Source organism: Xenopus laevis, chromosome 6S (assembly GCF_017654675.1).
Source record: "Xenopus laevis strain J_2021 chromosome 6S, Xenopus_laevis_v10.1, whole genome shotgun sequence".
NCBI lineage: Eukaryota > Metazoa > Chordata > Amphibia > Anura > Pipidae > Xenopus > Xenopus laevis.
In genome coordinates this window covers 408,733-425,462 of record NC_054382.1, presented here as the reverse complement: position 1 = coordinate 425,462, position 16,730 = coordinate 408,733, and the positions used below count along the sequence as shown (strand labels likewise).

The following is a 16,730-nucleotide window of genomic DNA, read 5'->3' as shown; positions in this document are numbered from 1 at the left end:
GCTGAACAACTACGTCAAAGTCATCCCATATCTGGCCAGTCCTACGCTTAATTTTCATCTGATTCATTAAGAATTCTATTGCTTCATTATACATTTTATAAAAGGGACGAATACGTTTTACCTGCAACTTACTCGCTGCTTTCAAAGTAAAACTCCCAAACTTGGCTGCCCTTTTATTAGACACCAGTGGGATCACCTGACTATAGCTGGGAAGGGTGGGAGCTACAACCAGGGGTGCTTCGCCAATGAGGCGAGTTGAGGCTGTCGCCTCAGGCAGCAGTGCCCCACTAGGTAGCAGGGGCAGCATAAATGCTTCTCCTGGTACTTTAAGAGTGGATTTCTGGGGGAGGGGGGGCAGCAGCAACTGCTGCTGCCTCAGGCGGCGGAGGGGCCAGGATCGCCCCTGGCTACAACATGGAGCTGTTGAAGCAATAGAATTCTTAATGAATCAGATGAAAATTAAGCGTAGGACTGGCCAGATATGGGATGAGTTTATTATTAAATATATTGTAATATATGGACAAACAATCCCTGTGTTGTTTAAAGGGTAAGGCATTTTTCAGTAGCAGTAGCACAAAATGTCTCTGTCTTAAATATATTGATAATGGGTTGAGTGCAGAGGACTCTTGTATTTGTCTATATGTATTTTGTGGTCACAGTCTCATTGCACCTCCGCCTAATGGATTTAAAAAATAGTGGTGAGCACTATAAATATATAAGGGGATATGATCACTATATATAAATATATAAGGGGATATGATCACTATATATAAATATATAAGGGGATATGATCACTATATATAAATATATAAGGGGATATGATCACTATATATAAATATATAAGGGGATATGATCACTATATATAAATATATAGGGGATATGATCACTATATATAAATATATAAGGGGATATGATCACTATATATAAATATATAAGGGGATATGATCACTATATATAAATATATAAGGGGATATGATCACTATATATAAATATATAAGGGGATATGATCACTATATATAAATATATAGTAGAGAGGTTTATTGAGATACAATTGTTATGTTCTGTGTTAAACTGCAGGCCTGTCTCTTGTTACCTACAGTCATGTTTGGTCTCTGGATCTTGCTAGCCTCGTCTCTCAGTGGGGTGCACAGTCAGTTCCCCAGAGGTTGCACCACAAATGAAGCATTACAGAAAAGGACCTGTTGCCCAGAATGGACAGATGGAACCCCTTGTGGTTCTGGATCAGGACGTGGAGCGTGTCGGCCCTGGGTGGCCCCTGTTATTCCTGAGAAGTTTGAAGAGTTACTGTATGATGATCGGTTAAACTGGCCACATCACTATTATGACAGTACCTGCCAGTGCTTTGGGACATTTAGTGGCTTCAATTGTGGCTATTGCAAATATGGTTACTATGGTGAAAAATGTGATCAGAAAAAGACTGTGGTACGGAAAGAGATCCGGGAACTTACCTTGGTAGAGAGGAACAGGTTCTTCAGTTACTTGGCTCTTGCTAAGACAACCAAAAGCAAGGACTTTGTGGTGCTCACCACCGGAGACAGACACAACAGTGACACATATACATTTGTGGATGCTTCAATCTATGATGTGTTTTCTTGGATCCATTATTACTCCATGAAGCCAATTATGATAAAAAGTGCATTTATTGATTCAAAAACCTATGCCCACCAAGGTCCTGCTTTCCCAGGGTGGCATCGCCTGGGACTTTTGTTCTTGGAGAGAGAAATTCAGCTCATGACTGGAGATGAAGACTTTGCTCTTCCATATTATGATTGGAGAGGAGAGAAGAATTGCTCCATCTGTACCAACGATTTCCTAGGAGATAATGATGCGCAGGGGAACCTGAGTCCTTATTCCCACTTCTCCTATTGGAAGGTGAGTCATTTACAGAGTGGAGTCACCAATGTAGGTCTCAACTTTCCTCCAACCTGTACCCTAGTGAGGCTCATTGCAGTATCCTACTAGGTTTGTATGGGGTTCCATATGGTTTTCACAGAAAAACCTTCATCTTCTCCAACACTAAGCAAAAAAATCAGAATATTCTCACTATCACATTTCAACATTGTATAATTTATACAAGGGCCTTCTACCCAGGCTATACCAAGACCATGAGGGGCTGATTAAGTGACTCCAACCTTTGGCCAAGTCATCTTCTTTAAAGGACAAGGAAAGGCAAAAAAATAAAATCCCATTTTTACTTTCTTTAATGAAAAAGAAACCTATCTCCAATATACTTTAATTAAAAAATGTCTACTGTTTTTATAATAAACCTGACTGTATGCAGTGAAATTCTCCCTTCATTTACTGCTGTGGATAGGAATTCTCAGATGGTCCCTAACTGCTCTGCAGGGAAACAATCCTACTTATGAACAGCAGGGGGAGCCCCCGCCTTACTTCCCAGCCATGCAGAACTCAAGCAGCTTTGTTTATGACGATCCCTAAGCAGCCCAGACCACTGAGCATGTGCAGGGTCAGGGTCAGGCCAAGATGTATAACAAAGTTACAAGATGACAGCCCCCTGTGGCCCCTGTTTGATTAGGCTTGTGGTGCAGTAAGTTCATGTTTATGTTTATTATACAAAATACAGCATTTCTAGCCTTATTCTATTTTACACTTTCCTTGTCCTTTAACTGCAAACCATGTTCTAAACCATGTATCTATTGGATGATGGTACATCAGGCTAGAATCCTTTAATATAAAGTTGCAGTCAAGGTTTTATTTATCTTACCAGCCTGCCTTAAAAAACTTCCATATACTAAGTCAGTGCTGTCCAACTTCTGTGGTACCAAGGGCCGGAATTTTTCTGGCCTACATGGTGGATGACCAATAATGGAAGCCAGTGATGACCACTCCCTGTTTTTAAACCACACCCACTCTAAACCACAAGAACATGTCCACATTAATGGTGGTAGCCAGGGCCGGACTGGGAGTAAAAAGCAGCCCGGGCAAAAAAAAATAAAAGCAGCCCACATTTAAACGCACAATGATTTTGTACTCATCCATTTGAGTGATACTCAGAGTTCCCTGTATAACTTGAATTAATAGGAACGTTCCCCGCACTGCCTCAGCTATATAGTAGAATGCATCACACTTGATAAAGGATCAATATGGATCCGAAACATGTCGTGTAGTAGCCTTGAATAAATATAATCACAGCATAATTGCTATTTTTTGAGTGCTCTCCTCATTCTTGGAAATAGTTCCCTGTATAACTCAGCCTGCAGCCTTGTGTCTTTATATGGTCACAGAACAACCCCTCAGTGACTTCTAATATCCTTATCATTTACAGTAGGGGGTACATTATCCCTTATAATACATGAGTGATACTCAGAGTTCCCTGTATAACTCAGCCTGCAGCCTTGTGCCTTTATATGGTCACAGAACAACCCCTCAGTGACTTCTAATATCCTTATCATTTACAGTAGGGGGTACATTATCCCTTATAATACATGAGTGATACTCAGAGTTCCCTGTATAACTCAGCCTGCAGCCTTGTGCCTTTATATGGTCACAGAACAACCCCTCAGTGACTTCTAATATCCTTATTATTTACAGTAGGGGGTACATTATCCCTTATAATATATGAGTGATACTCAGAGTTCCCTGTATAACTCAGCCTGCAGCCTTGTGCCCTTATATGGTCACAGAACAACCCCTCAGTGACTTCTAATATCCTTATCATTTACAGTAGGGGGTACATTATCCCTTATAATACATGAGTGATACTCAAGAGTTCCCTGTATAACTCAGCCTGCAGCCTTGTGTCTTTATATGGTCACAGAACAATCCCTCAGTGACTTCTAATATCCTTATCATTTACAGTAGGGGGTACATTATCCCTTATAATACATGAGTGATACTCCGAGTTCCCTGTATAACTCAGCCTGCAGCCTTGTGCCTTTATATGGTCACAGAACAACCCCTCAGTGACTTCTAATATCCTTATCATTTACAGTAGGGGGTACATTATCCCTTATAATACATGAGTGATACTCAGAGGAAAGAGTTAATGGATTCAGTTTGGGAGAAACACTACTTGGCAAATCTGTGCAAGGGATAAGCTGATAAAGGAAAGGTCTGGGGGAAGCACTAGTCAATACACACAGACATCTCACAAAGCAGCCTGCCCACAGCTCTGTACAGATTTCTCCACACTGGCTCCCCAGATGTTCTGGGAGACAACATATGGGGAGAATAAGTTGTATTGGAGTGGATTTACTATGTTTTGTGCCTCTCCTGCCGCCTGCCCAGCTACATCATGCCCTAATATTTCATTAGAAAGCTCCTGCTCGATTCTTGGACTCCGCCCCCAAGCTCCGCGCAGCAGTCCCAGGCACAGGCTGCCTACTCTTGTGCCGTTTTTTTTTCAGATCGATATCTTATCTTCAGTCAAGGCAGAGGAGGGAGGGAGGTGGCTGCATGGGGAAACGCACAGCTGATCTGTGCAAGAGCGGCCCAGTTAAACAAAAGAACAGAGCGGCACATCGGGCAAATGCCTGAATTAACAGATTGCCAGTCCGGGCCTGGTGGTAGCACACCAAAAGACCAAATAATTGGTGCTCACTGCAGGGATATCATTTATCACTCATACGTGAAAAAAAGTTGTCATATTAAAGGAATTGTTCAATGTAAAATTAAAAACTGGGAAAATAGATAGGCTGTACAAAATAAAAAAAATTATCTAATGTAGTTAGTTAGCCAAAAATGTAAAGTATAAAATCTGTAGTGAGTGGATGTGTAACATAATAGCCAGAACACTACTTCCTGCTTTTCAGCTCTCTTGCTTTCCACTGATTGGTTACCAGGCAGTAACCAATCAGTGACTTAATGGGGGCCACATGGGTCATAACTGTTGCTTTTGAATCTGAGCTGAATGCTGAGGATCAATTACAAACTCACTGAACAGTTATGTCCCATGTGGCCTCCCTTATAGTCACTGACTAACTCAGAGTTAGAGAGCTGAAAAGCAGGAAGTAGTGTTCTGGCTATTATGTTACACATCCACTCACTCCAGCCTTTATACATTACATATTTGCCTAACTAACTATATTAGATACATTTTTTATTTTGCACAGACTATCTATTTACCCAGTTTTTAGTTTTACACTGAACTGTTCTAAGACCTACCCTTAAATACATATGCCTCCTCCCCTATGGATAACACAGCATCCCAGGACATGATTAAACACCTTAGGGGCCCCTAAAAATAATTTTCAAATGTTAACAGATCCCTAAAACAAATACCAGGTTTATGTTCCACAGGCAGAGTATGACACACACAGGGAGCGAGGACAGGCAGAACAGAGCAAGAGACAGGGAAACCTATCAGGACCAGTTTAATGTGTACTTCATACATATTGCTGGTGCCCCTCCAACAGTCTGTATAAATGTGACCAGGTGAACAATGTGGGCAGTTTCAGTCTGGGTCTCAGGTAGAACAGTACAGGACTTTAGGTTTGTGAACAATAGAGGTATCACAAGTGTGAACAATACAGGGGGATTGCAGGTGTGAACAATACATGGGATTACAGTCTGAATGTGAGGATTAAACAATGCAGGGGCCAGTTAATCTTTATAGTGATACCTTTTAAAGTTTACACATGGTAAGCAGTAGTAGCAGGAGAGCACGTATTTCTTATTTAAAATGATATCTCTTTATTTATAGAAATTCCTGCACAACATGTTTCGGCTACATCGGCCTTCATCAGGTGTATAAAATACAGTGATACAACAAGCTATTTAACCAACAACTATGCACCTGCTCCATAGTATGGCCAGGTACAGACACGCATCTTAGAAACAGTAGTATTCTATCTCCCCCTCTTTGGGGTAACTGTACTTTTTCAAAAACCAGCCACCAAATCAAAATCAGGATTAGGGAACATAAATACTCTATTTCCAATTACGATCCATAAAACAAGAAGACACACACACAAGTTGGCAAACATTCTTATTTGCATAAACCCAATCCATCAACATTAAGGTGGCTGGTTTTAGAAAAAGTACAGTAGAAAACGTCTACACTTACAAACTGAGGCGAGATGGATAGACAGAATGGACGTAACCCTGTGGAATGAATGAAACTATGAGCTATAAATGTTTTTTTATAATAAATGCTGTCTACAATAAAAATTCTATTTCACCTTATGATGTAATTCCTCTCTCTTTCAGATATACCTTGGAGTTTATATTGACTAACATAACGTATTATGACACTGAGAATGACATGATACTGATAGGAGAATACTATGTTACCACTATGGATACTTGTATACAATGTGTCAATATATTTTATACTTGCTACAATACGATTGCTACTCTTTGATGGTGGTAATTACATGTAGGCCACAAGATGGCAGTACTACTGTTTCTAAGATGCGTGTCTGTACCTGGCCATACTATGGAGTAGGTGCATAGTTGTTGGTGAGGGGTTAAATAGCTTGTTGTATCACTGTATTTTATGCACCTAATGAAGGCTGATGTAGCCGAAACATGTTGAGCAGGAATTTCTACAAATAAAGAGAAATCATTTTAAATAAGAAATACGTGCTCTCTGGCTACTACTTCTTTAACTTGGAAACCATTGCACTCTGGCAAAGGGTTTACGGCTCGTTGAGAGGCACATATACACAGAAGATTGCATGAAGGACAACGCTATATATTGTTTCACATGGTAAGCAGACACAGCAGGCAGACTTTGATGTGGGGGGACACACAAGGGGGGAACCATGGGCTGCATGTGGCCCGCGGGCCACCAGTTGGACAGTCCTGTACTAATTGATTATTTCTGGCCCCCGAGTTTTCCTCTAGACCAGTGATCCCCAACCAGCAGGGGTGATCCTGGTCATTTTGCCATCTGAGGCGACCATTCTTTGTGCCGCCCCCTCCCCTCCCCACGGCACTCACCTCTTTAGGGCCGGAGGGAGTCGGGGGCGGTCCACATTGCGCTAAATGGGTTGGGGGCGGTACACGTCGCTACTGCAGAGAGCGCAATTGCTCTCTCTGCACTAGAAGACCCAAATTTCCGGGTTGAAAAGCGGAAATTCGGCTCTTAGTTACCAGGAGCACCTTTTTTGCTGCCCCTGGCAACCAGGGGGGAGCTGCTGCCTGAGGCGAGTGCCTCAACTCGCCTCATTGGTGGAGCGCCCCTGCCAACCAGTAGCTCATGAGTAACATGTTGCTCACCAACCCCTTTGATGTTGCTCCCAGTAGCATCAAAGCAGGTGCTTATTTTTAAATTCCTGGCTTGGAGTTAAGTTTTGGTTGCATAAAAACAGATTTACTGCCAAACAGAGTATCCTGTAGGCCACCAGTCCATATAGGGGCTACCAATCAGCCAATCACAGTCTAGACTACTCTAACTCTCTTTTAATTGGCCTTCCCCACCAGATACTGTCACCTCTCCAGTCCATAATGAACACTGCTGCGAGGCTCATACACCTCAGCAACCGCTCCTCCTCTGCCTCGCCATTCTGTCAATCCCTGCACTGGCTTCCGTTACCTTTCAGAATCAAATTCAAATTAATGACCCTGACATTCAAAGCACTTCATAACTCTGCCCCACCCTACATCTCTGAACTCATCTCTATATACTCACCCAATCGCTTACTACGCTCCTCTACTGACCTGCTACTCAACTCTTTTCTCATTACCTCCTCACATGCTCACATTCAAGACTTTGCAAGGGCTGCACCCCTCCTCTGGAACTCTCTCCCACGGTCTGTCCCACTTTCTCCCAACCTTTCTGCTTTCAAGAAATCTCTGAAAACGCACTTCTTTCGAGAAGCCTCCCCTCACTCTGCTTAACTACCAAACGCAACACCACATACAATACCACATTTCTCACCCACTTAATTAAATCTTGCCCACTCCCACACCTTGTGTATTACTCCCTTCCCTTTAGACTGTATGCCTATGCATAGGGCCTTCCTCACCTTTTTGTACCTGTATTGATTGTGATGTTTGTTACTCCATATATTCTATATATGTAATTCATGTGATGTAGTTGTATAATCACATTTACTTTACAGTGCTACGCAATATGTTGGTGCTATATAAATACATGTTAATATTAATAAATAAAATCTGCCTTGCTTCCATGATGCTGGGCTGGGGGGCGGAGCGATCTTTTCATAGGTTGAAGTCTGTTTTCATTTGTAATTAGCCTATGGAAGAATTGTGCCGCCCCCAGTCCATCGTCACTGAAACAGCACAGAAGATCTTTTTGCAGTGTTGGAGGGTTGGGTCAATGCAGGTTCATGGGGCTGGAGGCGGCTTTGAGTGGAACTATTGCAGGTGCAGCACCTACTGAATACTGACAAGTTCCTATTATTTTTAAAGGATCATGTCAGTATCGCTTTAAGCACTTCTTCTCCAGCTTGAACATCCCCAACTTGACCAGTCTTTCCTCATAGCTAAGATTTTCCCTTTACCAGCTTAGTTGCCCTTCTCACCCACTTAATTCTGATCTTGCCCACTCCCACACCTTGTGTATTACTCCCTTCCCTTTAGATTGTAAGCTCTTTCTGCACAGGGCCTTCCTCACCTTTTGTACCGGTATTGATTGTGATGTATGTAACTCCATATGTTCTATGTATACAATTCATGTGATTTAGTTGTATAAACACATTTACTTTACAGTGCTACGAAATATGTTGGCGCTATATAAATACACGTTAATAATAATAATAATATCTGGTACACACTGGAACTTTTTTTATGCTTGTGTTGCTCTCCAATTCTTTCACATTTAAATGTGGCTCACGAGTAAAAAAAGGTTGGGGACCCCTGCTCTAGACTGAGAGCTGATGCTGTTGTGTATCACTGTTGAGTGTGTACATGGATTTATAGAATGGGAACCAAATGTAAATAAATGGAACACCAGGCTGGGATGAGCATAACTTTTTTCTTCTCCCCCATCAGGTTATATGCAGTGGTTATGATTACCCAGCTGTCTACTGCCGAGACCATGAGGAACATACAATGGAAAAGCTGCTGAGGAAACCTGGCTCTGACCCTCTGAATAGCAGATTCCCCTCATTCCAAGATGTAGAGGATACACTCAAGTGGCAGAACTTTGACACCTCTCCATATGATGAAACAGCAAGAGAAAGTTTCCGGAACTCGCTAGAAGGTAGGAACACTATATTGCCATTTTCTAGTTGTGTTATCTAAATATATATATATATATATATATAGGCCTGGGTGCAGAATCATCACAATTGCTCCATGTATATCCGAAAAGATCCGCACTCACATGACTTATATAACATGAAAGTAATTTTATTTTAAAACTTCAACCTGACGTTTCGGCCCAACCCAACTTTGAGAAAGGCCTATGGTTGGGCCGAAACGTCAGGTTGAAGTTTTAAAATAAAATTACATTGATATTATATAAGTCCTGTGAGTGCGGATCTTTTCGGATATATAAATATCTATATAGAAACATATATTTCAATGCTTACAGTGTGTTGGGATCTTTTGAAATTTGGCCTAACACGTGTGGCTCAATTTGTTAATGAAGCCTGGGGGCTGAGCCGTATCAGGGGAAACAGCAGACATTCCTTTGCAATGGCCTTTTTCTGACACTTCCCCTTCCTACTTGCACAGAACTAATCCAGGTTCTACCATGGTTGGTTATTGATACTCTTCCAGTCTGATACTTCCCAATCCTACTTGCACAAACCTAATCCAGGTTCTACTGTGGTTGGCTGTAGATACTCTTCCAATCTGACTATTCCGCTTCCTACTTGCTCAGAACTAATCCAGGTTCTACTATGGTTGGTTATTGATACTCTTCCAGTCTGATACTTCCCAATCCTACTTGCACAGACCTAATCCAGGTTCTACTGTGGTTTGCTGTAGATACTCTTCCAATCTGATACTTCCCCTTCCTACTTGCACAAACCTTATCCAGGCTCTACTGTGGTTGGCTATACTCTTCCAGTCTGATACTTTCTTTTTCTACTTGCACAGACCTAATTAAGGTTTTACTGTATTTGGCTGTATGTTCTTTTCCAATGTGATCCTTCCTACTTGCATAGCCCTAATCCAGGTTCTACTGTGGTTATCTGTAGATAATCTTCCGCTCTGAGACGTCCCCTTCCTACTTGCACAGACCGTATCCAGGGGATACTGGGTTTGGCTGTAGATATTCTTCTTGTCTGATACTTCCCCTTCCTGTTTGGACAGACCTAATCCAGGTTTTACTGTGGTTGGCTGAAGATACTCTTCCAATCTAATACTTCCCCTTACTACTTGTAAAGACCTAATGCAGTTTCTACTGTGGTTGGCTGTAGGTACTCTTCCAATCTGATACTTCCCCATCTTATTTGTACAGACCTAATCCAGGGGATACTGTGGTTAGCTGTAGATACTCACTCTTCCAATCTGATACTTCCCGTTCATACTTGCACAGACCTAATCCAGGTACTAATGTGGTTGGCTGTAGATACACTTCCAATATGATACTTCCCCTTCCTACTTGCACAGACTTTATCCAGAGGATACTGTGGTTGGCTGTAGATACTCATCCTATCTGATATTCTCCTTCCTACTTGTACAGAACTAATCCAGGTTCTACTGTGGTTGGCAGTAGATACTATACCAATCTGAAACTTCTCTGTCCTACTTGCACAGACCATATCTAGGGCATACTGTGGTTGGCTGCAGATACTCTTCCAATCTGATACTTCATCTTCCTATTTGCACAGACCTAATCATGTATTACTGTGGTTGGCTATAGATACTCATCCAATCTGATAATTCACCTTCCTATTTGCACAGACCTAATCAAGGTTCTGCTGTTGTTGTCTGTAGATATTCCTCCAATCTGATACTTACCCTTCCTGCTTGTACAGACCTAATCCAGGTTCTGCTGTGGTTGGCTGTAGATAATCTTCTAATCGTGTACCTCCCCTACCTACTTGCACATAACTTATCCAGGTTCTATTGCAGTTGGCTGTAGATGCTTTTCCAATCTGATACGTCTCCTTCCTACTTGCACAGACCTAATCCAGATTAGAAAAGTATCTACAGCCAACCACAGTAGAACCTGGATTTTCTTTGAAGATGTTTTTTTTTATTGTGAAGCAAACAACAAATAGGAAAAAATAACGGAAATCTTCAGCATGGATAACTGTTCACCCCCCTAAAGTTAGTACTTTGTAGCGCCACCTTTTGGAGCAATTACAGCTGCAAGTCGCTTTGGATAAGTCTCTTGAGCTTGCCACTGGGATAGTTGCCCATTCCTCTGAGCCTGAGTTCCCAGGCTCACTTCATAGCTGCACTAATGGCTCAGCTCAATCTAGTCAGTGGCTGACTCAGGATATGATTCATAAAGCTTTAATAAAAAATAATGTAAACAAGGCTCCAGGGCCTGATGGCATACACCCCTGGGTTCTAAGAGAGCTTTGTTCAGTTTTAGACCAGCCCTTATTTTTGATTTTCTCTTTCATCTGGTATGGTACCTATGGATTGGAGAAAAGTTGATGTTTTTCCAATATTTAAAAAGGGATTACGATCTCAGCCTGACAATTATAGGCCAGTAAGTTTGACATCTATGGTGGGCAAATTATTTGAAGGCTTGTTAAGGGATCACATTCAAAATTTTGTCAGTGAATGGCATTATGAGCAACAATCAGCATGGCTTTATGAAGGATAGGTCATGTCAGACAAATTTGATTGCTTTTTATGATTAGGTAAGTAAGATGCTGGACAGTGGGGGGCAGTAGATGTGATCTATTTGGATTTTGTCAAAGCATTTGATACTGTGCCCCACAAATGACTGTTTTCTAAACTAAGGTCTGTTGGGCTTAATGAAGTCGTTTGCACATGGATAGGAAACTGGCTACAAGATCAAGTACAGAGGGTGATATGATACCTATGTATAAATATATAAGGGGATCATATAATAATCTCTCTAATGATTTATTTACCAGTAGGTCCTTCCAGCTGACACAAGGTCACCCATTCCAATTAGAAAGGTTGAGGCTAAATATTGGGAAGAAGTTTGTTACAGTGAGAGCTGTGAATATGTGGAATTGTCTCTCTGAATCAGTGGTACAGGCTGATACATTAGATAGGTACAAGGAAGGGTCGGATGCTTTATTCACCAGTAGCTCCTCCCAGCAGACAGGAGGGAGCCAATGAGATTAGAGGAGGGAAAGGGGTGTTACAGGGAGAGCTGGGAAGTGAATCAGTGGTACAGGCTGATACATTAGATAGGTATAAGAAGGGGTTGGATGGTGTTTAGCAAGTGAGGGAATACAGGGATATGGGAGATAGCTCATAGTACAAGTTGATCCAGGGACTGGTCCCATTGCCATTTTGGAGTCAGGAAGGAATTTTTCCCCCTCTGAGGCAAATTGGAGAGGCTTCAGATGGGGTTTTTGCCTTCCTCTGTATCAACTGGCAGTTAGGCAGGTTAAAATATAGTCCAAAAATTTAACTTGATGGACGTGTGTCTTTTTTTAACCTAACTTACTATGTATTTAAATGTTTCCTCTTAAAGCACCCGAGTGTTGCTTTAGCAGTATGCTTCAGGTCATTGTCCTGCTGGAAGGAGAAACTCTGTCCCAGTCTGAAATCACAGACAGAATGACACAGGTTTTGCTCAAGAATATCCCTGTATTTAGCACCATCCATCTTTCCCTCGACCAGTTTCCGAATTCCTGCTGCTGAAAAACATCCCCAGCACAGCATGATGCTGCCACCACCATGTTTCACTGTGGCCATGGGGTTCTTGGGGTGATAAGATGTGTTGGGTTTGCGCCAGACATAGCATTTTCCTTGGTGGCGGAAAAGTTCAATTTTAGTCTCATCTGACCAGAGCACCTTCCTCCATACATGTGGGGAGTTGCCCACATGCCTTTTGGCAAACTCCAAACGTGTCTTCTTATTTTTAACTTTAAGTAATGGCTTTTTTCTGGCCACACTTCCATAAAGCCCAGCTCTATGTTGTGTTTGGCTTATTGGGGTCCTTTGGACAGATACTCCAGTCTCTGCTGTGGAACTCTGCAACTCCTTCAGGGTTACCTTTGGTCTCTGTGCTGCCTCTCTGATTAAAGCCCTCCTTGTCCGCTCTGTGAGCTTTGGTGGGCGACCGTCTCTTGGCAGGTTTGTTGTGGTACCATGTCAGAAAAGGTGTGTTTATACAGACAGATCATGTGACACTTACATTGCACACAGGTGAACTTTATATCACTAATTATGTGACTTTTGAAGGTAATTGGTTGCACCAGGATTTTTTAGGGTCTTCGTGGCAAAGGGGGTGAATACATATGCATGTCAATTTTTTTTTATATATATATTTTTCTCATTTCACTTCACCAACTTAGACTATTTTGTGCAGATCCATCATATAAAATAAGATTAAGAAACATTTAAATTATAGGTTGGAATGTAGGTAAAAAGCCAAGGTAGTGAATACTTTTGCAGTGTATGTGTTGATATACAAACCTTTTAGTGCAATATTCCATGAATTTGGGAGTAGATTGTGTCTTTTCTGCATTACTTTCTGTCTATTTCAGGGTTTCTGAATCCATCAGATGGAGTTACCTTGGAGAGGAACATGCACAACCTTGTCCATATGTACTTGGGAGGAACTATGTCCCAAGTGCCCATCTCCTGTAATGACCCAATGTTCGTGCTGCACCATAACTTTATTGACAAGTAAGTTATTGAGCAGAACCCGGACATGGGACAAAAGGGGTGCAAATAATTTAATAAGAAGTGGTTAGAAAGTGGGACACACACTTGCATTAGAGAAGTCCTTCCCAAATGTCAAGTAGATGATGGCTTGGTGGCCAGGAGACAAACAGTAGACTATTGGTCACAGTTCCATTCGATTCCCCAATTATCAGATTATTGCTCTGTGACATTTAGTGACATTTAGTGATATCCAATGTGACACTATCCTGACAGTGCAGCCACAGTTCTAGTCATTAATGGGACAAATAAAAGTGATTTAAGGGAAGAAACACGAGTAGAACCAGTAATGATACTTTGAAACCTTGGCTTTGGAATTCACTTGGAAGTTGCCTTTTAAGGTTTTCCATGGAACATACAAGAAAAGCTGGAGAGAAGTCAGAAACCAGTTTCCTCCCCATTGCCACTAGTTACAGGGCAAAACTTGTGAGAAGGGGTTAAGCTTGTTCCCCTCGGTTGAGGTGCTGACATGCTCTGATAAACATGGGGTCCCACCTCGCAGGATTTCTCACTCACCCAGACCCTGTATTTATATTTATGGGTATCAAATGATATGAAAGGATAATCATTACACATGTGGCATGTAGGGTGATGGGAGGAAACCTGTTAGTCCATGATCATATGCCCAGGGCCTATTTCATATTCACAAGAGTTAAACACTGATTGGTCAGAAGCCCCACAAATACTCGGTTGAGTTTTACAGGTCTAAGTGCATTGGTTCGCTTCTTTTCTAAACCCAGAAAATGAACTGAGGGCAACTAAGGGTGCTCTGAGCAACAGTTTTCTTTTTGTGTTTTTAGTGGTTTTGCCATATTAGCAGTTTTAGACTGCCAATACTAGGGTTTTATGCGCAGTGGCTCCCTTTGAAGTCTAGGCACTTGTAATTCTATTTCCATTTAACCCTTGAGCTGCTGAATCTGTCAGTTTCTGAGAAAGAAATTGTGCCCAAAGGCTGATTTTAATAGTCTAAACCTGTTAGGATCTCAGAAACTGCTAAAAACAGAAAATGAATGTAAATTGCGCATGAGCTCAGTGAAGGTAAGTAAACTTACACCAATTCATTTTTGGCTTTATATCCCCCTTTAAAGTTTGTGTTGCTAAAATAGTTGCCATCAATTAGTGGGGACTGGGCTCCAGTACAATTTGGAATTGTCCCAAAATACAATATTTGTGAAACAATGAATAAATGTAAGGCCCAGAACGGTAAAATGTGAGCTTTAGTTGGGGTACTGGGGCTCTGTGAGACTCATGCACATTTACACAGGGCACAATATACAAATAATAATTCTAATATACGATTTGCCTTTCTCACTTCATCTATTGCTGCAGCCGCTGCTATAGCAATGGAATTCTTAATGAATCAGATACAAATTGAGTGTAGGACTGGCCAGATATGGGATGAGTTTATTATTAAATATATTGCAATATATGGACAAACAATCCCTGTTTTGTTTAAAGGGTAAGGCATTTTTCAGTAGCAGTAGCACAAAATGTCTCAATGTCTTAAATATATTGATAATGGGTTGAGTGCAGAGGACGTGTGTGAGTGTGTACGTATTTATATATATATATATACACACACACACACACATATGGGGCACCAGCAGAGTGAGTGAGCACTGAGTGCTGCTCACAGGAATTTAAACATCACTATGTTATGGACTGTCCCTTTGTCTCCTAAATGTGTCTGTTATTACACCCTCTGCCAAACAGGTTGTCTACCAAAATATAAAAAGCTGCCCTGAATTAAGTCTAAAATGTTCCCATTTTCTGTGGCCCTTGGTGGGGAGTGGAGCCTAACACAGATTTTGCTCCTTTACACCAAAACTACTGCCCATAATAATAACTTGCAGGAATCCCACCAGGGAAAGGCAACAGGAAAATGAAGTATAAGAGTAAATAAAGTGAAATTACAAGCTGGAATATGATTGTCACTCTTATTTGCTCCTCAGGATATTGGAAACATGGATTAAAAAATATAATGGGGCCCCAAAATTCTACCCTGAGAATAGACAGCCTGGCCAGAGGCCCTATGAGTGCGCTACCCCCTACTTCCCCTGTTATCGAAATAAAGACCTTCTCCAGACGTCTCGTCACTATGGATACACTTACTCTAATTATCAAGAGTTTGGGCCTGGAGACACTTATGAGGGAATTATCACTGCAGCGACCAAATATATCTTCTCAGCCTTGAGGCATCTCCTACCCTGATCTGCTTCGACCATCTGATCCCAACCTGGAACCCTCTTCTGATCTAAGAACCCCTTACTATTAATCTCATACCCTGGAATAATTGACTGCCCTCATATGCGCCCAGTCATGTGATCTCAGCCTGGAAGGGTAAAGGCAGGTTGACAAGGAAGGGGCCAAGGAATTAGGGCAATGTGAAGGCTACTCATGAGTCAGATCAGGCCATAGATACTGCTCTATTGGTTATTGAGTGCTTGTTAATAAGTCAGTTGTTGTTCCATTTAATGGAATGGTCTAAATAAAAGTCCCTGCAGCTGTCAATGCTCTGTGCCTCCTCTTTGTGTCTGGTATTGTGGGGCTTGTGTTCCAGACTATGTCCCCCTGACTGTCAGCAGATTACACAACATGGTTCCTACCAGAGATGATGATTGGCTCAGTAGTTGCTAAGCTGGAATTCCTGTCATATAAATGGTTTTCTCAGGCAAAAGGCCAACACATATTAACACATGGCGCCCTATCCACAAGCACTGAGACAATGTGTTTGTGCCCCTATCATACACTCACACCTTATATAGACACAATCACACTCATTCATCATGTGCTCTTGCCTCTTCTCTCCAGGGAAACAACCCTAACCCTGACCATCATTCCTCATACAGAATTACCACCCCAAACACACTTTACACTTTTCAGGGGACCAGAAAAAATGGTGTAAAACACAATATAAATCACTAGCACCTCAAAGAAGTGTAACATGAGGAAAAACTTCGGGATACATCAGAAAATAGCCTTTTTTATATCTCATAACATTATCT

At 41.6% G+C, this 16,730-nt stretch overlaps 1 protein-coding gene across 1 annotated transcript in view; it reads left to right on the top strand.

The window, feature by feature from the left end:
* Positions 1–16,236, top strand: part of LOC100158309 (tyrosinase) — a 35,663-nt gene extending 19,427 nt beyond the window's left edge. Inside the window, exons 3-6 of the mRNA XM_018268835.2 lie at positions 1,100–1,893; positions 8,941–9,151; positions 13,548–13,689; positions 15,678–16,236. Coding sequence (XP_018124324.1) covers positions 1,100–1,893; positions 8,941–9,151; positions 13,548–13,689; positions 15,678–15,936 — 1,406 coding nt within the window. The 3' untranslated portion in view covers positions 15,937–16,236. The remainder of the gene's footprint in view (positions 1–1,099; positions 1,894–8,940; positions 9,152–13,547; positions 13,690–15,677) is intronic.
* Positions 16,237–16,730: the final 494 nt, after the last annotated feature.